General features: G+C 46.5%; 1 protein-coding gene across 10 annotated transcripts in view; it reads left to right on the forward strand.

Moving 5' to 3' along the window:
- PRR5L (proline rich 5 like) overlaps positions 1 to 26,961 on the forward strand; it is a 72,614-nt gene that overhangs the window by 25,439 nt on the left and 20,214 nt on the right. For all 10 annotated transcript variants that reach the window (XM_019948236.3, XM_019948242.3, XM_033860474.2 and 7 more), the window contains 2 exons: positions 10,692 to 10,740; positions 22,427 to 22,484. In XM_019948236.3, the coding sequence (XP_019803795.1) occupies positions 10,692 to 10,740; positions 22,427 to 22,484 (107 nt within the window). The remainder of the gene's footprint in view (positions 1 to 10,691; positions 10,741 to 22,426; positions 22,485 to 26,961) is intronic.

Genomic DNA, 26,961 nt, shown 5'->3' on the forward strand with positions numbered 1-26,961 from the left:
GGAAGAACTCTGGACTAAGGATGTTCAACTTCTAAAACACATTACTAGATCAAGAGAAGGATGCGGAGACCTTTTTTTTTTTGAAAAAAAGACTGGAAAGTGTCCAGCCATAGTTTACATTTTTATTGAAATGAAAATTATTGGAGGTACAGAGATAACGCCTTTCCATGCACTTGTGTCCACATTGATTAGCAACTTAAAGGATACAATTGTATCCTTGTGTATATTATGTGTTTTAGAAAACAAGAAAATTCCTTATATAGTGTTCCTCAAGCTAACAATGGAAATGTGGTTCTCACGCTACCCATTATTATTGCCAAGAACAGATATGCTTCTGAACACGACCCTGGAAGTGGTGGTCTAATCTCACTGGTATATTTATATAGCTGTTGAAAGAACATAACAGAATATGCTATTGATACATTGTCCACACCCTATGGATGGAGCTAAGAGTCCTTCACTATCGCCTTTGCTGTTAATTGCACAAATTTCTGGATCACCAAATTTACTCAAAGATTTTTTACAAAAATAATAAATTAAACAGGTTAAAAAAATAAGGACATTTGTGATAACATGCATGGTAATTACGGTAAAATTAGCAGTCTGAAATTTCATGCTTTTTCTTAAATATTAATTTAAAAACAACTTTTGCTCACAGTGAGCCAGTTTACCTCCTGATGCAGAAGCCAGGATATAGGATTTTTGTCATCTAACTCCACATGATCTTAACCCCATTTCTCATTAGCACTTATTTCCTCATTAGTTTTTTTTTTATTTAATTTTATTTATTCTTTTATACAGCAGGTTCTCATTAGTCATCCATTTCATCCACATCAGTGTATACATGTCAATCCCAATCGTCCAATTCATCACACCACCCCCACCCCAACCCCCGCCGCTTTCCCCGCTTGATGTCCATACGTTTGTTCTCTACATCTTTGTCTCAATTTCTGCCCTGCAAACCGGTTCATCTGTACCATTTTTCTAGGTTCCACATATATGCATTAATACACGATATTTGTTTTTCTCTTTCTGACTTACTTCACTCCGTATGACAGTCTCTAGATCCATCCACGTCTCAACAAATGACCCAATTTCGTTCCTTTTTATGGCTGAGTAATATTCCATTGTATACATGTACCACATCTTCTTTATCCATTCGTCTGTCGATGGGCATTTAGGTTGCTTCCATGACCTGGCTATTGTAAATAGTGCTGCAATGAATATTGGGGTGCATGTGTCTTTTTGAGTTATGGTTTTCTCAGGGTATATGCCCAGTAGTGGGATTGCTGGATCATATGGTAATTCTATTTTTAGTTTTTTAAGGAACCTCCATACTGTTCTCCACAGTGGCTGTATCAATTTACATTCCCACCAGCAGTGCAAGAGGGTTCCCTTTTCTCCACACCCGCTCCAGCATTTATTGCTTGTACATTTTCTATGATGCCCATTCTAACCGGTGTGAGGTGATACCTCATTGTAGTTTTGATTTGCATTTCTCTAATAATTAGTGATGTTGAGCAGCTTTTCGTGTGCTTCTTGGCCATCTCTATGTCTTCTTTGGAGAAATGTCTATTCAGGTGCAGAGACCTTTTAAGAACAAATTCATCAGGAATGTCACACCTCAATCAAGTGGCCAATTTTCCCCAAATTAAAGTCAGGGCTCATGGTCTGTCAATATGAAGACCATAAACCAGAATCTTTTCTATTGAAAATCACCCCTCAGCATAGACATATTCTAGTGAAATCCCTCGTCATCACAATCTACAGTTCTGCCCGCCCTGAGTGTCCGTCTGCCCTGGTGTGGGCTGGACCTGAGTGTCTTCTTGGTTTAAATTCTCTATGGGCATCGATGTGGTTTTGAACGCCCCTCTCCAGCCTCAATTCTGCCCGCCCTGAGTGTCTGTCTGCACTGGTGTGGGCTGGACCTGAGTGTCTTCTTGGTTTAAATTCTCTCTGGGGCATCGATGTGGTTTTGAACGCCCCTCTCCAGCCTCAATTCTAATGTGGCTGCATTTTGGCAATGGGCACACGTCTCTGTTAGAGGTCTGGGTTTCACGAGCTTTCCCAGGAACAAGAGTGGCCAAACTCTGACACAGAAGCATGCCCTTGCTAAACATGCCTTTCGGCAACTATTCCACTGATGATAGAAAGTTAGGAAAGCGTGAGAAAGCCATGATTTATTTGTACTGGTTCTTATAAGAACCTACGCAAGTAGTTTCTGAAAAGTGCTTTCACTTTTTGGTTGGCTGGTGGGAGTGGGGGGGGTACGTGTAGAGGGAGGGGTCATTGATGCTTTTCTTCATTTAATCAGTGAATATTTGTGGACTCTGCCAGGTACTGGGCCAGGTTCTGGGGCAGCCATTGAGGTGGGTTGTTCTTGCCCTTGGGGAACTTACGGCAGAGTGAGAGTGGGGAACTGAATAGGCAGTTATCATATGATGTTCTAAGTGGGGTGGTAGTAGAACCCAGAGTGTTGGGGAATGTGAGGGGCTGGGCACGTGATTAAATATGGGAGAAAGCCATGCCTCCTTTGAAATCTGCAGGATGAACAGGTGGGAATCAGGTAGAAAGGGCAAGTGAGGATATAAAGATCTTGCCACTACTCTCTCCATACTCTTTCACCCCTCCTTCTTCCTGGTTTTTTTTTTTTTTTTCTCAGCAGAAATAAATGCTCAGAGATGAGGTTTCCGGAAACCAGAGATGAGTTATCTGCAGCTGGCCTGAGGCAGGAAACTCACATTTTCCTTCTCTCTCCAACCACCCTGCTTCTGTTCTTGTTGGGAGGGAGGTGTCATGAAGGAAACCCCAGAGATTTTCAAGGAAAGAGGAGGTTCCAAGAATTGAGCTCGGTCTCTGACAGGTCGGAGTTGAAACATCCTGGTTCTGAGTCAGTTGGCTGTCTGAGGCCCGGAAGGGAGCGCCACCTCAGATGCTTCCAGCTCTGTGAGGGAGTCTGTTGACTGTACTGGGGCCCACAGCTGTGGGCAGAGCTGGGAGGGGAGGAGAGGAGAGGAGAGGCCGGATGGAACCCACAGGCTGGCAGAAGGGACCAGGCTGAGTCAAGATTCTGTGCGGTAGTAATAACAGTAGACGTCAGCAGAACATTTATTTAGTGCGTGCCGGGCTCTGTGTGTTAACTCTTGTAAAACTCACCACGCCCCTGTGAGCCGGGTGCCACTGTATCCCTATCTTACAGATGAGGAAATAGAGGCACAGAGGACTGGAATAACTTGCCCAGAGTCACAGAGCTAGTTAGTAGCTGACCTGGGACTTGAACTTGAGCTTCCCATGTTCCTCAACACACAGTAAGTGGGCTGCAAGAGGCACATGCCTGGCATTGTCCAGATTTAGGCCTGATGCTCCTGGATGTGGATTCATGAACAGATCATCAGATGAGTGGGGCATCGTCTTCTGAGGGCCCTCGTTTGGGAGGCCTGCAGGCGAGATCTTCTCTTTTTGGCCCAGGTCGCTCTGCCTGGCCGTGTGTTGATACCTTGTGTCTGCTCTAGTTGAGAAACAGACTCATCTCTGGGGGCAGGAAGACTAGTTGAAGGGAAGTAGTGAATCAGAAACCTCTGGGATTGGCCCATGAAGTGGTCGGCCTGCACAGTGTTTGGAAATCTGGACATCCCACCTGAAGATCCAGGCCTCTCTGGAAAGTCTGCATCGGGCAACGCTGCATCTGGAACTGGTCAGTGGGAGCGAGGCCTGGCTGCTGGCTTCAGTGGAGTTTGCTGCAGCCCCACTGTCTGTGCCCGTCTGCTTCCCTCACTCACCTTACCTGCCTGCCCCTGTGGGGATGGGGGTACCACTGCCTGATGTTCAGATGGGCCTCTGTTTGAGTTGGGATCTGCCAGTGTATGGCCTCAGGGAAGGCTCTGAGCAACAGTCGCCTCATCTGCAAAATAAATTCCTACCTTAGAGGCTATTGGAGAATTCAAGATGCTTTGTGCCATCTGCTTAGCAGTGTACATGTGACATAATTAGGAGCTCTGGAAATGCTTTTTGTTGGTTTTCTCCATCTTTTTCACTGTCCCCACTGCCACCCACTGGGGTGCAGAAAACAGAGAGGTGTGAGAATCCTAGCATTTTATCTGAGTTACGCACACAACCTCTGATAGGCCCCCATAGAATGGGCCAGCAGAGGAAAGGGATGTTTCCCTGTGTTACTGCTTAAAAGACGCCACCTCCTTGAAACGTGTCCTATTGCAGAAGCAAGGTGGGTGATCTCAGGAGGATTTAATGATCAGGTTGGACAGGCACTGACTGACGAGCTATAGCGTCAGGCACAGGACCCTGAGGCCCCCTGCTGTTCCTAGACCATGAGGACGTCTGGCTAGATCCCACCAAAAGGCCTGGGTACTTGCGGCAGCCCCGGATTGCCAAATGGCACAGAAATACTTCACAACTGATATGGTGTCCCCACTCGTGCTGGCTAAACTTTAGCCCTGTGGCACCTGTCTCCAAGCTGTTTCATTATCCTTTGGGATTTTGCTGCCTTGGGGCTTTCCCTGTGCACAAGAGAGATTGTGGCTCACATCTAAGGTGATTGTCTACATCATTTCTGCCTCTCCATGCCCTGCCTGCCATCTGGTCCTCCCTGTACCTCATAACCAGCTAGATCCAGCTTGGGCTGTGCCTCGTTTACCTTCAAGCCCACAGAAGTGGGAAGTTGAGTTGACAAGATGGTGCGGGGTGAGATGACAGTCTGTATAATAACAGGAAATCCTGTCATCTGGGGTGGTGTCTCACCCAGTCAGCCTGGAGGAAAAGGGGGTGAGATAGTACAGATCAGCGTGTGAGTGGTTCCTCATTTCTCCTTATTACTGCCCTTTTGGCTTCTGACTGAACTTCATGCCCCATTTCCCTTTTGGGTTGAGTCCCACATAAGCATTCACTTCCCATTACTCTCAGGTCCCCACTTCCTTCTCTTTCTAGCTCAATGGCTGATGGTGGTGACGGTGGTGATGATGATGGTGGTGACAATGGTGGTGATGGTGGTGATGATGGTGCTGGTAGTGGTGGTGATGGTGGTGATGATGGTGGTGATGATGGTGATGGTGGTGGTGGTGGTGGTGATGGTGGTGGTGATGGTGGTGATGATGGTGATGATGGTGATGGTGGTGGTGATGGTGATCATGGTGGTAGTGCTGGTGGTGATGGTGCTGGTGGTGATGATGGTGATGGTGGTGGTGGTGATGATGGTGGTGGTGATGGTGATGGTGGTGATGATGGTGGTGATGGTGGTGGTGATGGTGGTGGTGATGGTGATGATGGTGCTGGTGGTGATGGTGCTGGTGGTGATGATGGTGGTGGTAGTGGTGGTGATGGTGGTGATCATGGTGGTGGTGATGGTGGTGATGGTGGTGGTGGTGATGGTGGTGGTGGTGGTGGTGGTGGTGGTGGTGATGGTGGTGGTGGTGGTGGTGATGGTGGTGGTGGTGGTGATGGTGGTGATGGTGGTGGTGGTGATGATGGTGCTGGTGGTGGTGATGGTGGTGGTGATGGTGGTGGTGGTGGTGATGGTGGTGATGGTGATCATGGTCATGATGGTGGTGATGATGGTGGTAGTGACACTTGCTGAGCCTTGCTGTATCCCGGGAGCATACCATTCAAGGATTAATTCGTTTAGCCCTTGCAATAATCCTGTGGAGTGGCTACCCTTACTATCCCCAAATTCCAGTTGAGGAAACAGTTACAAGGGACTAAACTGTACAGTTAACTTGCAAAGGTTACGGCTGACCACAGGCTTCGGACCCAGGCGGCTGCCTCCAGACCCTCACATTCAGTGAGACTTCTCTCCTCTCCATCCTGAGCTTGCTGCATGCCCTCCTCAGTAACCTCTGCCGTTCCATTTTCTTGTGTATAAAAAGCGGTTTTGTTTTACGCTTAAATGAGGAAATACATATACGTTGTTGACAATGGTGCCTGGCACTTAGTAAGTGCTTAGTAAACCTTAATTGGGAAAAAAGCTAGGCTCCATCCTAGGAGCAATTTGTTTTTTGTTTATTATTATTATTTGCTCCAATATGTAATAACTTTCCTATTTCCTGGGAAGAGACCCTAGGAAAGGATGGAAAAAGTGGAAGGAAGGCTGCCGGTTTCTGTGCCTCTGTGCCCAGGAGGAACATATGTCCTAGGTTTTGGGAATCAGGATTTCCATCTCTTCCGTATCTAGGGAACCCAAGCACGGGCTCTTCGATTCTGTTGTCTTTCTTCTGCTTTTCTCTTCTTTCTCGTGCTTTACAAGCTTAACTGGCAAATGTAGTGAGGATGGTTATAGGGTGAGTGGTCCCTCTGTGAATTTAGGTCTGTGCATCCCTAATGCCTTGATACTTTCCATTTTTTGGAAGAGATGGTACCCCTGTCTCCTGGGAGAGGGGTCCCGATGGGCAGGAAGTCATTGTCTGAGCTCTTCCATCCTTCTCTCCTAGCACCTCACACCACATCTGACACAGAGTAGGTTTTCAGTAGACGTTTGTGATTCAATGAAATAACTCATGGGGTCCCGATGTTCTATCAGTCACCCGTTCCTGTTTTGGAGGGAAGCTACTGATGAGTTCCCCCTGGAGATGGTACCTCAAGGTAGAGGGGTGGAAAATCCCTTTCTCTCAGTTCAGCTAAGACCAGGGTAGAGTTTTTGAGAAGTACCCTTTCCTTGTAATCCAAGTGCAAGCAGAATAAACACAGAATATAGAAATAGATGGTGGATCTCGCACTGTGGCTCAGCGCAGACTGTCCTCAGCTTGGCTCTGTCCTCTCCTCACCCCCCTCTCTCTGCATTAAGTTCTCGGGTTACCAGCCTGGGGTGGGTTTGCATTGGCAGATTCTCAGGACTTGTGGGATTCTCTGATCCCCTAGGACAGTCTGCTTCCTGATATTGTGCCCTTGATGTGGGAATGCACTCCCACAATTCCTTCTCGGCCTCAAGCCATCTGTTGGTAACCCTGATGGTGGTTATTGTTAATTCAAAAAAAATTTTTTTAATGTTTTTGAGTAGGATGTGTTCACAGTGTACTAAAAATTTATATATACAACGAGGTATGCATTGAAGAATCTCCCTGCCTTGTACTCCAGAAACCCAGCTCCTACTCCCCTGCCAAAGGTAACTTTTATTACAGTAGTTTATTGGTTATTCTTCCAGAGCTTCTTTACGCATATATGAGGAATATTTGTGGAAAAGCAGCGGGGGATACTTGACACTTTATACGAGGTCCACAGACTAGGGTCTAACGAGGTGGTTTGGTGTCTCTAGCACAGCGTTTCCCAACTTCAGGGGATAAAGTTTGCTAAAGTGTTTTGTTGCCCTACTGAATTTCCAGTAACAGCTTCAACCTTCTCCAGCCTCCTACTTGGGAAGATGGAGAGGAGGAGACACAACCCAGTGCATTTACATATAATTTTGAAAATGCATGTATGTTTTGTGTGTTTAAAAATCAAGATACTGAAAAAAAAAATCAAGGTACTGTATATTTCAGTTCAAAGGGTCTCTTGGAAACCAAATCATAGTTGTGACAGAACAGCAAGTTAGAGCAGATTTGACAAGTGAATTTGTTGCTCTCGTGTAAATAAAAAATACATATATTTTCTCTTCCCTTCTCACAAGGTAGCACATTATACACACTGTTCTGCATCTTGCTTCTTTTTGACGTAACGTAATGTAGATATTTTCATATCATTACTTAAGAGCACTTCCTTATTCCCTTTTGTTTTTTTATGGCTGCTTAGAACGTCATTGTACGAATGAACCAGGTTTTTATGAGCACTTTATTGGCGCACATTTACGTTGATTCCATATTTCACCACAGCGGAAGTGCTGTACATGTATGTATCGACCTTGTCTAACTCGTAACATGTGCAGACAGAAATAAGACAGGATTTTGTAAGGAACAGGGCAGCTTACTGATTTACCCACCCAGGACAATGGAATATTGACTTAAATGATCAGCTAGTGTCTATTCTGTTCTGATAATTCTGTACGACAATACCTAGTAGAGAGTGTTTTGAACATGGAATTCTCTTACAATACCTGCTTACAGTCTATTACATGTAACATATATAAAGCAGATTGCCACACCTGTGTGTGGTTCCGCTTCAGTAAAGGACCGAGGACCACTCTTATCAGTGTGGTGGGAGCACCTCTTCCTATCCTGCCTCTTTATTCTTATCCATCACCATCTTGCTGCCCCTGGTACGGCTGCTGCTAGCTTCTGGGTCCTTTTTGCTATGCCTTTGTCTTGGCAGTTGCAACAAGTTCACTCTTTAATCTCTGCTCCTTTATCAGCTGATTTCTGCCTCAAGCTTTGTCTTCCTGTAATGCCCTGCAGAATTCTGGCCTTGGCCAGAATTGCTGCAGTCCCGGCTGTAACTTAAGGGTTCCTGTCACTGCAGTCTGCAGCCTTTCCGTCCTCCCTGATAGGTAGGGGAGGAGATCTCTTGGATTCCTCAGCTGTGTAGCATCACAGTGCTCCTGGGGTACCACCTGTCTAATCACGTCCAGCCCCAGTTCACGATTGTTACTCCTCCGCCTTGCTCCAAGTGGGTTTCCATAGCTCTTGACCCTGAAGGCTCACCTGTACTGACGACCTCTGTCTCTTTCCATTTTACCTGAAGCGTCTACATGAACACAGTGTCCTCCCAGCGTGGCTTCCTCGGGACACCAATTCCATAGCCTGCGTTTTAGTCTCAGAACCGTGTTGACCCCTTAACATTGTAAGTGCCCGAGATAATGCTTAAGAAACTGTTAGTAGTAGCCCGTTATGAGGACTTGTTTTTCCACTTTTTTTTTTTTTTTTTTTTTTGCGGTACGCGGGCCTCTCACTGTTGTGGCCTCTCCCGTTGCGGAGCACAGGCTCCGGACGCGCAGGCTCAGCGGCCATGGCTCACGGGCCCAGCCACTCCTCGGCATGTGGGATCTTCCCGGACCGGGGCACGAACCCGTGTCCCCTGCATCGGCAGGCGGACTCTCAACCACTGCACCACCAGGGAAGCCCTGCTTTTCCACTTTTTGATGAAGCTTGGCTTCTTCACCTATGGTTTTGAGACTTCCCAGTGGCCATGAAGACTTTGTTGGGAGGTGCTTCTCTTTCCAGCAGCCAGAAGCAGCCTCCCTGCCTCTTCCTGTTTCAGGGCCTCCCTCTGGGGCTGCCCACTTGATTTCTGTGTCCCGTCTGAGCGACGCCTCTGGCCTCGAAGACCAGCCGTGACCCACCTGCTCTTGGCCCAGTGACCGACGAAGGCTCCCCTGTCTCTGTCAGACCCACCCACATCTGGGTGAACCCCTGGGTTCTGTGGATGGGATGGCCTTCTGAGAGCCTGCCATTCACTTGGATCTCAAAGTGCGGTGTCCACCACAGATACGTTTTCTGTCCTGGCAAAAGGAAGGTATCTTCCTTGCTCAGCATGAGTTTTCAGCTTTCCAGGGCTCTTTCTGGTGCAGAAATTTAGATCTTGGTTGTTTCTTCTTCTTGTGACTCAGTCTTATTGTATCTATCTTCTGCACACTGTGGCATCTTGTTGTAACTTCCCGTTTATCCTACAGCGACACGTGAGAATGCATTTTTTGAGGAATTAAAACCCGGCAGGTGTTGTCAGAAGCTTGAGTGTTTGCTCTTTAGTAACCGTGTCCGGTGGGATGCGTAAATGAAATTATTGGAAGTCCTGAAGAGTTTTTTTTTTCCTGGATCCTTGGTTTTAGCTTCCTCACCTTACTTGGATCAAATTAAAGAAAGAGCAGTAGGGATAGTCCCATGATTTATCTCAGGGAGAAGGAGGTCTGGTGCCAATACCACCATGTTTTATTTTTATTTTTTAAGCACTTAAGACTCTTTGCACTTACCTCGGGAGTGTATCGATTAACCTGCTAGCTCTCCACACCCCTCCCCACAAGAATGTAAGCTCCCTGAGAGCAGAGACCTCGCCTGTCTTGTTCACTTCTGCAAGCCTGGTGCTAGAACAACGTCTGGCTCATAGAGAGCAGCTGAATAAATGTTTGTGCTGCATAAATAAAATCCATCTGTTCTCCTTTGAAGGACTTTTAAGTCCCTTTGGGATGGGCAGTAAGGCCACTGAAACCACGGCACCAAGCTCAGTGTCTCCGATGGATTTGGAGGCGAGACGGGGTAGGGTTATGCAAAGAGATGTTGAATTTGCAGAAGGTCTGGGTTTGAATCTTCACTCTGCCACTGACTTATTTGGGAGACCTCTCTGAGCCTCAATTTCTTTATCTATACACGAGAGATAATAATTGCTCCCCAACACACACACATACTTTGCAATACTTGGGTGAAGAATGTATGAAAAATGCATTTTAAACCGTAAAGTCTGCAAATGAGGGGGAATTACAAAACCATGGCCTTTCTCTTCCTTATTTTTTGCTGCACATGAAGCCAGGTGCCCCTGCCTGCCTCCACCTCTGTTAGAATTGGGATATCCTATGGCTGCCCTCTTGAGATGCTTTATCTGTTAAAGTGAACTAAGGAGCAGATGCTTTCTAGGAGTTCCATCTGCCCCAATTCCCTAATGACCTTGGTGGGGGTGGGGTATACTGGCACCTAGGAAAGCACACTTCCGGCTCAGGCCTGGCCTCAGCCCCTGTGCCACTGGTGAGCACGGCAATTCACCAAGCATCTGTGAACTCCAGGAGCTATAGCATCAAGGGCTGCTTGACAGTTTTTCTCTCTTTCCAGGAGGCTGCTGAAGAGTGAACTTGGATCGTTCATTACAGACTATTTTCAGGTAAGCTGTGTGGGTCTGAGCTTGTGTTATATTGTGCACGTGGGTACATGTACCTAAAGGAGTGACCGATACTGTACACCTGGACATGGCTTCAACATCCAAAATTATGTATCCCGAGTTCCTACTACATGCTGGGCATTGCAGTGCAGCCCTACTGCGTGCTGGGCACTGCAGTGCAGTGACAGTGGAGGCGTACAGGGCAAGCGTGGTCCCTGCTCTTATGGAGACTATAGCCTCAGACAGCGGTTCTCAGGCTTTTTGGTCTCAAGGACCCCGTTACGCTCTTAAAAATGATCATTTATTTGGGTTATCTCTATGTATTTTCACCATATTAGAAATTAAGCCTGAGAAAATTTACTGTGTGCCTTAATTCATTCAAATAATAAACCTACTACATGTTAGCATAAACGGCATTTTTATGAAAAATAACTTTCTGAAAATAAAAGGATAGGAGAGTGGTATTGTTTTATATGTCTGCAAATCTCTACCTGCAGACTGGATCCTCATATCTGCTTCATAGTCAGTCTATTGTGATATTGCCCATCTGGAAAATATTGCACCTAGTCTCTGGAAAATTCGACAGTACACTCAACGGAGGATGCAAGGCAAATAACAGCTTAGTGTTGTTAAGGAAATCGTTTTGACCATGTGGAAAAGGTCTGGGTGATCCCTCAGGAGACCCCAAACCACACTTGGAGAACTGCTTTCCTAGTGCCATTCCCTCCCACTCCGCGTATGGTACCTAATTGAGTGTAATGCTATGTCCCTTTAGCCAAGTTCTTTCTTGTCACTAAGCCTCTCGGTCTGTTCTGTTAAAGATAGAATTGAATCAGATAAGCTAACATCCCTCCTGCCTAGACACTGTTGTTAGGCAGCTAATGAGTTCAAGATTCCAGGTGCAGTCAGGATGGTTTCTAATCCACTGACGCGAGATGCCTTTCTGACTCCATCCAAAGACACGTGGTGGGAAGTCCCCACACAGATTTTTTTCAATAGTCAATACTATAGTACTGCAGGATCCATGGTTGGTTGAATCTGTGGATACAAAAAAACCTCAGATACAGAGGGTCAACTATAAATTATATGCAGATTCTCGACTACACGGAGGGTTGGTGCCCCTAACCCCTCGCGTTGTTCAAGGGTCAACTCTATACATATTTGTTATTCTAAAGTGTAATCCATCCCTTTTAATGGGAAGGTGACATAAAAATCCATAATAAATTGGTTTCAGGTTGGTGATATTATTCTGTATCCCAGGTGAGCGTACTTTTAAGACAGTTTAAAGAGTTTTTAGCTTTTAAAAACAACACAGGCATCCTTCCATTTTCCTTCCATAAATCAGGAAGCTTAAACTTTTATGTGCACTTTAAAAGAATGACAGATGTCAGTTGTCTCTCTCTCACATGCACACACACACCCACACACACCAGAAAATGACCACTTGGCCACTCTATATCTGGACAAAGCAAGACCCAGCAGAAGCCTGGAATTCAATCAGGGCAAATGTCTCAGCTGCTTGAAAGAAAACCCCTGTCCAGGGAGAGACAAACAAAGATTAAAAAAGAGATAATTAGTCACAAATGTGAATCATTTCAGTTGCCCTCGACTCAAAGGTCAGTCTTGTCCTCACTCTCTTCTCTTGCTGTCTCTAGTGATTGAGTTTTAAATCCAACTACAGAGAAGTGGTTTTTCAATCCCTCCTGGTGAAACCTGCCAGCCCAGCTGCCTTCCTCATTGACATTTAAAATAGACAGGGTTCTGTGTGGTTTCAGTCAAGTTTGAAATGTCAGTCATGTCTTGGCTTTGGGGGCTACCCCTCGGATGGGTGGGGAAGGGCATTTGGGTGGGGATTTATTTATCTGGAAAACCCTGAGGTTTTGGGGGCAGTAAGTGCTGCTTACAAAGTATGCCAGACACTTAACAGCTGGTAACCACATGTCATTTTTTATCGAGTGCTTAATCAGAGAAACTGCTTGGTGAATATCGAGTCTCTTTCTGGGGGTGTGGGGTATGAACTGGTTTTCACAGTTTTGAATCTGGGTTTTTCCTTAGTTTAAGGTGCTAGACTGGAGAAAAGCCTATCCTAGACACTGTTTATTAAAATGTAGGTTTTAAGTCTCATGTAGGCACAGAGCCTTTTTAAAAATGTGTTTGGTTCTCCAGTCCCTAGAAATTACCTAGCACATAGTAGATGCTCAATAAACTTTATTGGGAGAGAGGGAGGGGTTGCCCACCACAGATACATGAGAGATTTTAGGAGTTGCACACAATGGTATTAAATAACATTTGCCTTTGTGGTAAGTGTTTCCTTTCCTTATTTTCCTTTAGCACTTCTGATCGTGCAAGGGAGAGTCTTCGTTTGTGCCATTGTGTCTGTTACACTTCTGCAAGACTTGGTGATCTCTCTTGTTTAAGGAAGAGAGAGCAGGTTTCAAAATTAGTGTCTTCAGCTAGAAGCAATGTCTAATTAGGATTACATAACATCATTTTGTTGAGATTGAGTTGATCCTTGAGTTACATTCTATTTATGGTAAATGGTGTTGCTGTGGTTTCTTTTATAAACATATTTATGTTTTTAAAAAAGTGGATTGATTGAAGAAAAATAGTATACAAAGAATAATAGTGTATGTGGCCCTGGCTGTGACCAAGTGGTGAAGGTGGTTCAAGAGAGACTCAGGTGTGGAAAGTCCTTCGCTAGGCACCCTTGAAAATGGGCTGGTTTCAAAGCCACACCAAGAAGAGGTTTTCAGATGAAGAGGGAAATCCAGGAGGCAAGGCTGATAGAGGTGACCTCAGCCTTCACACTCAACTACCGGATGTAGTTTCAAGAGGGAAAGTCAGAATGGGCTCCAGAAAGAACATTCCTCCAGCAAGGAGGAGAGGGGAAGGTCTGGGGACAAGTGAGGAGCAGAACCAGGGGGGTGGACAGGTAAGACCCAAATGCCATGGACGTGGCTGTTGGGGAAGGTGACGAGTGGGTTCCTCCGTGTGGAGGATGAGATGGCCACCCCACCCCCACCCCGCCTGGACATCTGGACTCAGCAATGAGGTCTGTCTCCTGGGACCCAGACCCCCCACCCCAGAGACTGCTACCTGTAAAAGCCATCACCGTGGCTCCGCTTTTGAAAGTGAACATTCTCATTTTGCAGCTTTGAAGAAAGACTCACAGAAAGATTGTCTTCAGTGAAGAATAATGAAAATGACCCGAGGTGAGGGCAGGGGCAGAGCAGGCGGAAAGATGGTGCTTATCTTGTGTCTGCACACAGAGAAGACAGGCTGTTTGATTGACAAAAGCACAGATAGATTTCCGTATGACAGAGGCCAGAAAAATCTTTGACATTTCCAGTATTGATTTTCCTTTTTCCTCCGTCTGTTTTGAATTGCACCCGGAAGGAAAATTGGGGTTTCCGACAGGAACTCTATATCCTAGAGACAGCTCTGCGGGGTAATTGGTTCCTTTTATCTTTGGAAATGGTTGACAGGAAATGCTCTGCATTTTTCTCTTACCTGATTAGGTGCCTTGGTGGTCCGGGGCCTGGGGATGCGAGAGGTGGCAGATCATACTTTCTGTGCTTCTGCATCTGCTGGTTGTGTTGTGTCTGTCGAAAGCTTTCCCCCAAGCCCAGACAGTTAAATTATTTTTGGTGGAACTAGAGTTTCGCTTGATACAGAGACTCAGTTTGTAGTCAGTGGCTTTGAATAAGATAGTACCTAAGAAAAGGAGAAATTTGGCCGCCATACTTGTCAGTAGGGCACGGATGATGTAAATGTTTGATGTAAAGGTTTCCATCTACTGCTCGTATCTGTGGCAGTCACAAGAGGCCACTTTCCCCTTAGCTCATCATTATCAGAGAAGATTCATTAAGGGCGTGTGGCATGTGGCAGGGAGCTGAAGGAGAGACCCACAGAAGCATCCTGGTCACCATGGAGTTTGAAACTGAAGTGCAGGGAGGTAGATGCATCCGTATAGGGGACACACGGCATCGTGTTAACTGAAACCCCGAGTGGATGGTAAAGGCTTAAAAACAGGCCCAGTATAATCTTTACTATTCTTTAAGATTATCAATCTTTATTATTAATAATAATCTTATTATTTAAGATTAATAATAATCTTAAAGATTATTTTAATAATCTTTAAGACTATTAAATAATAATCTTCTTTAATCCACCTGGGAAGGCTTCTAAAACAAACGGGATTCCCAAAAGGGGAAAAGAGATAATTAGGTGGGCAGAAGGTAGTAAGGCACAATTCCCATATACTCTGCTTTGAAGGTAGAATTGGGGCCAGTATACAGAGGGACTTTGAACAAGAGGAGCTGGGCTCCAGTGAGAGGACAAGCAAGAGGGGAGAGGATGATGTCTTTAGGTGAGAAGGTCGTTAGAAGTTGCATCTTGCATTTGGCCAGTACTTGGAAGAGAGGCCTTGGGGAGTCTGTGAACATTGGGGTGGCTTAAAGCTCCCCTTGGCTGTTGAGAGGGGAGAGAAAAGGTGCTAGTCTGGGGGCTGCCAGGAGGACCCCTGGATGCTTCAGGCTGCCCTCCTCGGCAATTACTTGAATTTTATGCAATTATTTGAATATTTTTATTGGACTTTCCTGCAATTTTATGAAGAAAAACGAGTCTTGAAATTGATAACCACTGATCTTAATATAATTGAGAGAAGGATGGAGATCAATGGGTATATGCGGAAATGGCAACTCTTTGGCCTCATTGTACTGAGGTTATTACACATTCCGTTGTTAAGGAGGGAACATGTAGGTACAAAATGCTGCAAATATATCACCTGAAGACTAGCTCTGAAAATGAGGTGTAGTTAGGGATTTTATCATCCTTTTTGGCTCTGTGGGAACAGAACTCCCCCTGATATCAGGTAAGTGTCTGGGTCCACATGGGTATGTGTTTTCAGGAACCCATAATGGATGAAATTGGGTGACTTCCAAGTAGACTAGGCCGGAAATGGCAGGAGACAGGTTTAGGGAACCATTGGGGGAAGGGATGGAAGGCAGGGGTAGATGCTGGAAAAGTGGACACATCCAAATACGTGGAAACATCCAGCAACTCGCTGGCCATAAGAAGTAAGGACTGAGGTAGGAGGTCTGAGAAATATTTGTTAGACTTGGAAAGCAACGGGCGACCTTTCTTGGAGGCTGTTTCACAGCTATAAGGAAGACTAAAATAGCCATCATTGTAACAACAGCTAATATTTTCAAGCATTTATGTGCCAGGCATTGTTCAACAGTTCTGAGCGGTTGGTTCTCAAAGTGTGGTCCCTGGACCTGCGTCTTCAGCATCACCTGAGAATGTGTCAGAAAAGCAAATTCTCAGGCCCCACCTCAGATGAACTGAGTCAGAAGCTGAGGGGACTGCGGCCCAGCCGCCTGTGTTTTAGCAAGTCCTCTGAGATTCTCATGTGTGCTCAAGTCTGAGAACTGCTCTAAGCATCCTTCCTGCCATGTATTCCTCCTGACAGCTGATGGGGAAAATTTCATTATTACCGTTTAGCATATACGGCAGCTGAACCTGGGTAAAGGAAGGTTATCCACAGTCATACAGCTAGTAAAAGGTAGAGCGGAGATCAAACCCAGGCCATCTGGCCACAGAAGAAAATCTTTTGGATTATACTTTAAATGTTAAAAATGCCTGGAAGATATCCCCTGAAAACCCCAGAGAAGAGAAGTTTCAGTGCTTTTAAATTTAATTTTACTTTATTTTTTTAGGATCCAGCAAAACAGACGTGGGACCATTTTCCTGCTTCCTTGTAAAATAACTTTGAAAAAAGCCCAAATTCACCCTTTTAGTGAATTTTACCCTTTTACCAGCGAAATGTGCTAAATGAAGATTAAACTTGTACCAAGTTTCAAATTTTCTTCATTCCCCATCTGGGGCTTTCTCTCTGGTCTCATGACACCCACACACACAACCCCAGGACTGGTTTATTAAGAACTCTCTGGTCCTGGGGGTGAGTTGTGTTTATAAGACTTTTTGTTGCTTATCTAGGAAGGCATCCAGGTTCACAGGAAATGTAGACATCCTAAGAGATGATGGCTGTACTTTCAAAGTTACAGAAGAGAAAAAAAATGGAGGTGGCCCATGATTTCCATCACTGGCTTGGTGCCAACAACAGCAACTTTTGCAGACATTGCTATCCCTGGAAACAAATGCCTAGAATGGAATGATTGGTGAATACAAGTTCGCAGTAGGCAGAGTGACATGCTGCCAGACGCCTCTGGGATGGGAAAGAATGTCTCATTTGGGAATAGCATCCACCTGGGAGCCAGGTGTACGCCTTGCCAGACATCACATATGGTAGTGGAGAGGGAGACCCCGGGAAAGTACTTTTGGAGAGACGGAAGTTGAGAAGCTAGTAGCAGGATTGGGCAGCAGCAATGACCCAGCTGGATGGAAGCTTTGGCGGAACCCAGTTACATGGCCTGAAATTGCCAAGCCAGCTGCCCCCAGTATCTGAACCGAGTGGATCTCATCTACTTTCCCTTGTGGGCAAGGGCATTGAAAACCTCTCCAACTGAGAGGGCAGAAGAGTGTGATGCCTAAAAGCACCAGCCTTTCTGCCAGGAAGGTCTGGATCCCAGTCCTTGCTAGAACACTTACTGGCTGTGTGACTGTAGGCATGTTACTTAACCTCTCTGAACCTCAGTCTTCTTAGTGGTAATCTAGTTGTAATCGTAGTACCTACCTCAAAAGGTTGATGCAGTGACTAGATGAGATGACGTATATCAGGTGCTTTGTACAAAAAGTGAGCAGTGAATGAATGATAGCTGTTCACCTTAGTATTTTTTTAATCATTGTTGAAGTAAACCAGAGTAATATCCTGGGGGCAAGATTGGGGCTTTGGATTCCAGCCAACCTGGGTGCAAATTCTGGTCTCACATTTGCTAGTTGCTTCTCTGAACCTCTGTTTCTTCATCTATATAAAGGGGATAAGTTTGTGGCAAAGGTAGAGTGAGATAATGCATGAGAAGGGTATAATACAGTGCCTGACAAAGAATAAAACGATAAAAAAACTCCACCGTCATTCTTTGTGTTCTCATTATTATCATCACTGCTAAAGCATTAGAAGCAACAGGTGGCTGGCAGCCTTAAGCATTTACAGAATTCCTACCTTGTGTGGGAATAGCGTCATTCTCCTCACCCCCTAGCTTGTTGGTTCCCCCTTTTCCTGAGTCCTTCCGGCCGGGTCGAGGAGGAGCCTGCTTGACTGAAGATGCATGTGGTTGACATTGACAAGCCCTGCACTACAGCAGCCCACCCTCTCCTCTGCCGTCCTCGCCTCGTCCTGCCCACCCTCCGTGATTACCCAGGATGAGCTCGGTCCTTCCAACCCACTGAAGGCTCCATGGTTTTGGATGCCTTTCCACAGACATCCTTGTTTTTTGCATTTTTCCTTTGAGCCTTGTTCTTCTGTTGGCAGCCCGTTTTTGATGTCTTAATAAAAACAGATAGGTCAGCTGTTTTTGACTTCCGGATCCTCTGCCACTTCCTTAGAGTGCTGTGTATTCCCCGTCCAAGTTCATTTATGGGGGCTGCATGAAGTGACAATGGGCCCATTTCCTAGGTGGCTGCTATTGAATGTAACTAGTAATGTTAGCTAGTTACGTTAACGAGTAACGTTAACGTGTAATGTTCTTTGGCTTGAAGCCTTTGGGCTGGGGAGGTGATGCGGTTGGTACCATCAGGCAGGGAGTGGGACAAGAGAAAAGTCAGGATCTTCTCCAGCTCGGTTCCCATACATTTTCTCAGCACCTTCTACAGTCAGGCATTTGTCTGGGGCTGGGAATACTGGCAGGTGAGGCCAGTGGGGACAGACACTTCGAAAGACAAACAATGCAAGATAGCTGTCTAAATCCAGGCTGGTTTTCTTTTCTTTTTTCTTTCTTTCTTTTAGGTCTCAGCAGCCTTAAGCCCCACAGATGTCCAGTTGGTGTGTCCTTAGGTGAAGTGACCAGCAGACAGGGTGGGCTTCGTAATTTGCAGGGCCCAGTGCAGGATGCAAATGTGGCTCCCACCAGGGTGAGGAAGGTACTCCCCTTCCCATGGACCTGTGGCCACAACGCGTCATGGACAGGGGGCCCCCAAGAGATTGTAACCTTGTTCTCGGTACATGCTCTCGGTACATAGCTCAGGGGTGGTCGAGAGGCCCCCAGCTGAGTCATCAGCACTCAAGCCAGAGCTCTGCCAGCCCAGGGCAGGGAGGGGGGGCTGCCACCAGGCCTCTCCCCAAGATGCCACAGAGCACCAGGGCCTGGGCCCCTGCCAACGCAACCCTGTCACCACCTTGGGAATAGAAGGATGGCAGTGGTGGGGCAGGGCAGGGGAGGCCAGCAGGGTGGAGAGCAGCAATGGGGGTGCGGAGCAGGGGCCTGATAACCCCTCCTGGGGTGACTGTAGAAGGCAGGACCATGAGTGAGCTGAGGCTGGGCCCCTACGCCGTGTTCCGTTTCCCCAGCAGGCTTCACTTACAAAACACAGATTCAAAGCTAAGACTATTAAGAAGTGAAGATGCACCTGCAGAGCATTAAACCCCAAGCATGAGGCCCTTCAGAGCACCGGGCCCTCAGGATTACAGGGCCCTTGGGGGCATAGGGGGCCCGTGTGACTACAGATTCCCAGGGGAGAAAATGATTGGCTCAGTTTGAGACCCAGGTGGGGTGGAGGGCAGGCACCAAGCCAATCAGCTAAGCTGAAGATGCAGGCTAGATTCAAATGGTTCGAGCATGCGAGATAGGGAAGCGGGGCTTAGAGCCAGGCTGGCCCAGAAGATCCTAACTCACTTAGCACATGCCAAATAAAAGATGGAGACCGTGCTTCTAGCTGCAGTTTATTCAACTGTAAAATGAGAGCAAAATCTACAAAGCATAGGGGTATAAACATTTTCAAGATGCTTTTGAAAGGTGCTTTAGCTTCCTGGAAAATATGTCCACCTAAAAATTATGGAAACTGTATGTGACCTGTTGATTTGGACCACCGGGCTGGGGAGAGGGGAGAATGACTAGATGATTTTTAAGGCCCCTTTTAAGTTTTTGTTACTGTTATTTTGGTCTAAGCTACAGAATTTCTATGCTGTGTATCATGAGAAATTTTAAAATGAATGTTTTCCATTTCTCCATAGTACACAAGTAACTTCTTCTCCTTGAAAAAAATTTCTTTTTTTGCCCCAAATGTCTCCTTGAAGGGGGAAGACATAGAAAAGAGGAGGAAGGAGAACCTAGGCCACTTTTTAAAGTTTATGTCGTAAGATGCAAAGTAGTTTTTATCAAATGAAAATAAATACCATTTTTAAAATAAGAGCAAGGTGTACAAATGCATAGGGGTGTTAGAATTTTAAGGACCTGTCACTCCTGTCAGAGACTCACTGTCTCTCCTCTTACAAATATTCTCTTATCTTGATTTCTTAAAACCAAAGAATGGTCTGTAACATCAAAACAGGCAATATATACTCAATATTTATTAGCTTCTCCTATGATCTAGGCACTGTTCTCAGAGCCAGGGGGACTAAATTAAGTGGTCCTCACTCCTAAGGACCTAAAATCCTAACACATAGGATATAGGGTTTGAATTAATTTCCGTTATTAACTAATGATATAACCTGGACTAGGCTTTTATTTCTCTCAGTGCCTTGGTTAGCCCCCCCTACCTTTAAAATGTAGATAATTACAGTGATGGAACAAAATTATGCGTCGTAGGGAGGAGTCTCTCTTACATTTGTAGGTGCATCTCAGAAACATGAAATTAAGGAGGGTTTGTAGGTGTTCTGGAAGAAAGCTGAGGTGTCCGTGTTGGCAGTAGAGGCGGTGACAGAGAACAATGCATGAGGAGTCCTTGCACGGAGTGCCAAGGGGACTCCCTGAGGCCCTCGTCTGGGCCAGTGAAAGGGACCCGGGCAGACACTTCAGACCTCAATTGGGATCTTTGCTCAGAACCATTCAGGGGGAGTGACTGCCATCTGGAAACACCTCCACCGTCCATTCCTGCCCAGCTCGGTGGCACAAAGTCCTGACTTGGATCGTTTCAGTTTGGTGCTGTGGTGTTTTCTTGCTGCTGGGATTCGTGTGCTTGGCTAGAAGGTAGAGAACACAGAGTTTCACCTTAAGTACCTGTCTGTTCCATGATTCCTAGTAAAGGAATTGATTTTTTTTTTTTCCCCTTTAACAGAGTTGGTAGACCCCTATAGGATGTCACTCTAACTTTGAGTTGGGGTTCCATCTTGAAACTGAAGGGTGGCCAATTACTTTTTAAATTAGGTTATAGCTTGTGAATTTTCATAGGATCTATAAACTCTGGTGTATATGTATTAGTCACAGGAATGTGATAGTACCTTTGATCAAATACTTTAATATATTTGATGTAAGTCCATTCATTACTGACTCTCTTTATCTCCCACTCCTTTTGTGAAGATAGCTGGGCTAAAAGAGCAACTCTTGTCATCACTACCCAATTCCACTGATTACTGGGAACATAAAACACCGTGTGTGTTTTTGTGTGTGTGTGTGTGTGTATTTATAATGGTTAATTATTATAAGAACTTTATGATAATTGCTGTTGTGACGCCGTGTTGTAGATGAGGGACTCAAGACTCAGGGAAATGAAGTCCAAGGTCACACAGCTAGAAAGTCGCTGAGCTGGGACTTGAACCCCTGTCTGACGTCCAGGTTCTTTCTTCTCTGCCATGTATGCTCTCATCATCACCGTAACAGGGTTTAGGGTTTTATAAAGGAGAGTACTAAGAAACGCATTAGGTTTGGGGTAGGATATATACCACTGTGTACCCCCTACCCTATAAGCATAGGCCTTTGCTAATCTAAAGATGTGTGGTGAGTGGGGAGGCATTCTTACTCTCTGAGCTTCTGTGACCTTTGGAGGGGCTGCCCGCGTCATGTGGGACCAGCTGTAGCCTTCTGAGGGAAGGAGGGGTCTGGGTGGGAAGACTTGCTGGAAGGCAGCAAAGCAGAGTGGGCAGAACATGGCTTGTGCAGATAGGAAGACCAGCTCTGCGTCCTGTGCTCCAGCCTCTCCCCCGACCATCAGTGAAGTCAGGGTAATGGCACCAACTTGACCGGACTGTTGGGAGGGTCAGAATTAGATGAGCTGAAGAATATAAACGCTCTGATACGTGCAAAACACTCAGCAATTGTTAGTTGTAATTGCAAAGGGACTTCCTCTTTCCACAACTTTCCCACGCACACACTCATTGACGGACCCACACTCACTGCTGCTTAAAATCTTGTGGGCAGTCTCTTTCATGCTAGCGTGAGAGATTTAGCATTTTTATAAAAAATCATTTTTATAAAACAAATCCATTATTTCTGCATGATTTCCCATTGCCTCCGTGCTCCCTTTTCTGAGTTTTACTCGAAGGGCTTGAAGGACATTGGGTGTCTGCCCTAGTCCTTCCAGAGAATTCAGCCAAGCTTGGGGCAGCCCATTCCCTGGTCGGAGGGACGGGGATGGCACTTGGGTTTGGCTCTCGTCTCCTTCCTTTGCTTTGGGCTGTCTCACTGATGCCTCCGGAAGCCTCGGCCTTCCTAGAGGATAGAAGGCTTTTTCAGCCTGGAGGCTTGGGCAGCGCCCGAGTGCCTGGAACCCTGTGCCCTCGCCCACTGGGAGTGGATCTGGGTTTGTCACGCGGTGAAGTAGCCCAACTCTTGTGTCCTTTGTTCTCTTTCGGCAGAACCAGCTTCTAGCAAAAGGACTGCTGTTTGTGGAGGAGAAGATTAAGCTGTGTGAAGGCAAGTACAAGGCGGCCCCCGTCCAGCGGGCCCCTGACTCAGCCTTTGATGCTCGGATAGCTGGAACGCTTCTGTCCAAGAGAGGCGCGTGCCTCACCCCGGCCGTCCCTTCTCCAGCTAGGGGGCAGCATTTCCGCCGGAGTTCGCCACTCCCGGCAATGCAAGTCAGACTGTGTTTTGGGAACTGAGGGGGAATTAGGGTGGCCTCTTTGGAGACCCCCGTTAAGGGGGGTTTTCATGGGATGCATGCTGGTGGTCTCCTTTGAAGGGACAACTTATACTGCAGATCCTGCCACGCTGTTCCCTCTGGTTTGATCCAGGCTATTTCCTATTGGCCTTTGTATAATACTGTTTATTGAGGTGGTGCATGTCAGGAGGCCAACCCACTTGAGGGACAGGAGGCTAAGCAGGCACCTACTCAATGGGGGGTGATTTACTAAACAAAGAAAAGGGCTTCCCTGGTGGCGCAGTGGTTGAGAGTCCGCCTGCCGATGCAGGGGACGCGGGTTCGTGCCCCGGTCCGAGAGGATCCCACATGCCGCGGAGCGGCTGGGCCCGTGAGCCATGGCTACTGAGCCTGCGCGTCCGGAGCCTGTGCTCTGCAACGGGAGAGGCCACAACAGTGAGAGGCCCGCGTACCGCAAAAAAAAAAAAAAAAATTGTTAGAGTCAAGCTGACAGGGTAGAAAGGCACTGAATGGATCTGGGAGGCAGTCAAAGGCAAGAGTCGACCGACCCCATGGCTCCACCAACGGCTAATCTCAGCTCCCACCGATGTGGATCCTGACGCAGCTCACCACCTACTTCTTGGGTAACTTTTGGCAAGTTTCTCGTTTCTTTGAGCCTTGGTTTTTTAAAATAATTTTTAAAATGATAAAATGGGACTAGGGATCGTAGGGAGTATAAGAAGTATAACTGGCATAGCTCCATACCTGGCACATAGTAGGTAAGCAAACTGGTTCCTTCTTTTTTTTTTTTTTTTCCTATTCCAGCCTAGAGACCTCCATCTGTAGGTCAAGTTTACTTCTAGATTCAGACTTATCAGGCAGTAGATCATTCCTTTTTTCTTCCCCTTCCCTGGGAGAGACACTTGTGTCCAGTGAAGTGTCTCCTAGAAAGACAAAGTAGGAAGAAACATGAGAAATTGACACTGCAAGGTCCCAGTGCCCAGCACACAGTGAGTGCTCACCAAACCTTTGGAAAATGAGAGGTTTGAAATTAACCTCTGTCTATTCAAGAACTGACTGAGCCTGCAGCCTTGTTTCCCTCCAATGCAACTACGCTGAGATTTTTTTCAACCTTAGAGATACCCAGTAACCCGAGGCCTTATTTTTGAGTGACCGGCTTTGACAAGAGCTTCGTGGCCCTTTTGCGTGTTGGAGTTAGGCTAGTACACCAGTGTGAAAGGTGGCTGCCTGCCCGGTAGTAAGTCGTTTGGAGTTATTCCGTGCTCCTGGAAATGCGGAAGGCCAGCATTATGAAAGAGATGCTGAGCAAAACCAGAGTGTCAAGGACCCTTAAAAGGGAAAGTTGACTGTGTGTCATCCAAGTGACACTTAACATAGCTACGTTCAGAGTGAAAACTCAGGCACAGAGCTAGACGGGATAAACAAAGGGCATCCAAGTTTCTGTGTTTCTGCCCCAAAGCACGACTAGAGAGCAGTGGGCCGGGATATTCTTGCTGGGTCCCTTCTTGTCCTGGGGTCTGGGTGGCAAGGTTCTTTCTGCACAGTGAAGGGGCAGGTGGGAACCTATAAGGGTCTTTCACATCTTTAACCAGAACAGCTCTACTTTTTCATTTTGTGTGTTACAACTCCAAGAAAGATTTTATTTGGATAAAAGGATTCTTTTGCTATAAAATAGAGTTTTGATCCATCTTATCACTGAACAACCTTTACTTTATTGACCTGGCTTGTACACATCCACTCTACCTGACAGCTGCGGAAGGGACAGAGGTAACCCCTCATTATGTGGTACTCTTTCGTGGACAGAATATGCCTTGTTACTTTCCATAATCTTTTCTAGAGCTTTAGTGACCTTGGCTTTAAAGAAGTTTCTCATACCTCTTCTATACCTCTGGTGATCTAAACTTCTATGGCAACTAGAGGACAGTTTTTATAGGACAGTCATCTAGAACCTCCCATCCAAACCCATTTCATCTTTGCAGGGGGCTAAGGCCTTGACTTGTGGGCTGCTCTTGGAGATGGGGTCACCTCCTTCCTTTAAGTCTTTCTTCCCAGGGCTACCCTGTTTTGTTAGCCTGTGTCTCTCTGATGTTCTTCTCTGAACACTTTCCAAAACCTTCACTCCTCTCTGAGATTTGCAGCAGGTTCCCAGGAGAGGCGCCTTCCTGCTGCCAGGTTGAAGGATGACTTCATTGCTGATGAGTATTCCATCTTGGAGGTGAAGGGGAGTAAGTAGGCACCAGCACTGAACAGCAGGCTTCTCTGTCACTTCCTTCCAGTCGGGAGGGCCTCTGCTTGTCTTTCTGATGGAAGACTTAGGATAAGGGCCATCAATAAAGGAGCTGGCATAGCCTTTTCTCCTTTGAGATACACTCTCCAGGTGTTGGAATTCACCTTGGTTTTAGGCACCAGGATGCCCTAACATTTCAGACCATCCTCTTGACTTCCTGACCTCTTCCCTGCAGTGAACTAGCCTACCTTTGAAAAGAGAATGGTGATTGACACATTCATTCAAACATTTATTGATTATCTACTTTTTTTTTTTTTTTTTTGGCTGCGTTGGGTCTTCGTCGCTGTGCGCGGGCTTTCTCTAGTTGCGGCGAGCGGGGGCTACTCTTTGTTGTGGTGCGTGGGCTTCTCACTGCAGTGGCTTCTCTTGTTGCAGAGCATGGGGTCTAGGCGCACAGGCTTCAGTAGTTGTGGCACACGGGCTCAGTAGTTGTGGCTCGCTGGCTCGAGAGTGCAGGCTCAGTAGTTGTGGCGCATGGGTTAAGTTGCTCCATGGCATGTGAGATCTTCCTGGACCAGGGCTCGAACCCATATACCCTGCATTGGCAGGCGGATTCTTAACCACTGTGCCACCAGGGAAGTCCTTGATTATCTACTGTTTACCAGGTATTTTGCTAGGTGCTAGGGACACAGTGGTGAACAAAACTTCATAGGATTTCAGGTCCTCGAGGCCCTCACTACCTGGTAGTGGAGACAGGTATTAATCAAATCACCATCAGATATAAAACCCCAACTGGGACAAGTACTAAGAATACAATCCATAATAGGGGGATTTGGCCAGTGGGGGAGACTTTCTTGTGGAAGTAATGCTGGAGTTGAAAATATTAAGATAAACGGATGTACGTTAGGCAAAGAGAGGAGAGCGAGAACAGTCTAGCCAAAGGAAGTAGAACGTGCAAAGGCCCTGTGGCATGGAGGGGGCATGAGGTGAGCACGAGGGGCTGAAATAAAAGTCGCATACAAGGGGAATACAGAAGAGGATGGAGACACAGAAGAAGGAAGCAGACTCTCCCCAGCCAGATTGCCTATGCTGTGGTTTCTTTATCTAAGAGCAAAGGAAAGTGTTGGAGCTATAGCTATTAAGTCCTGCTCTGTCCTGTCCCATATTTGGGTTAAAAGGTAACCTCCTTCCACTCACCAGCCCTAGTATCTGCAAAAACCTATGCACTCGGTACTTGCCATTCATTCATTTAAAGATTTCCAAACATTGATTTACTGATGTGTCTGGCTAAGTGCTAGAAATAGAATGGTGAGCAGCACAGACAGGGCCGGGGCCTTCACTCCCATTCTAGTGGAGGAGACAGAGAGAAGTAAATGAGCGATTCCAACAACGTGTAATTAGCACACGGTGGGGGAAAGGAGAGGGTTTTGCATTTCTCTCCAGTGTATTTCACTCTGACCTTTCAAAATCTGCACAGCTTTGGCCCTGCTAGCTACTAGTCACGCCCTCGTTCTGTTTTCTCTGCCAGCCACTGCTTTTGTTGTCCGTTAAATTAATAGATGGACAACACTAAATGACTCTTTCAAGATCGGTTCAGTGGAACTCGCCGTGCATTGCCAGACGCATCTCTCAGGGTCTAATCTTGGCTGACCCAGTTTCCCTGCCTCAGCTGAGCAGAGATAGTGCCCAGTCAGCTCTGTTATCTAGGTCATTAAACAGCAGGCACCGTGCAGGCTCTGCTCTGCCAGTGCCCGCCTTTCCTGCAGGTGCAAAGTCCCTCGAGCAGCCTTCCGGTGGCGTTGGGTGACCTATGTCCATCTAGCCTGGGGGTGGCGCTTGGCCAGGGCTTGGGCTTCCTGATCCGGGGGATGAGGTAGGCATAGCGTCAGGAGGTGGGTCCCGCGTTTTGCAGGTGACTGTTCAGAGAGTAATGCCCTGCCGGTTACAGTGGGTGGAGGCGATAGTTTCTATGCCCTCTTTCCATCTCTCTCAAGTGACAGCTCAAATCTAGACTGAAAAGCCAGTGTCTTAGTGATTATGAAAAACAAAATAATTTATAACTG

The sequence above is a fragment of the Tursiops truncatus genome, chromosome 8, assembly GCF_011762595.2.
Source record: "Tursiops truncatus isolate mTurTru1 chromosome 8, mTurTru1.mat.Y, whole genome shotgun sequence".
In the NCBI taxonomy this organism is placed as follows: Eukaryota; Metazoa; Chordata; class Mammalia; order Artiodactyla; family Delphinidae; genus Tursiops; species Tursiops truncatus.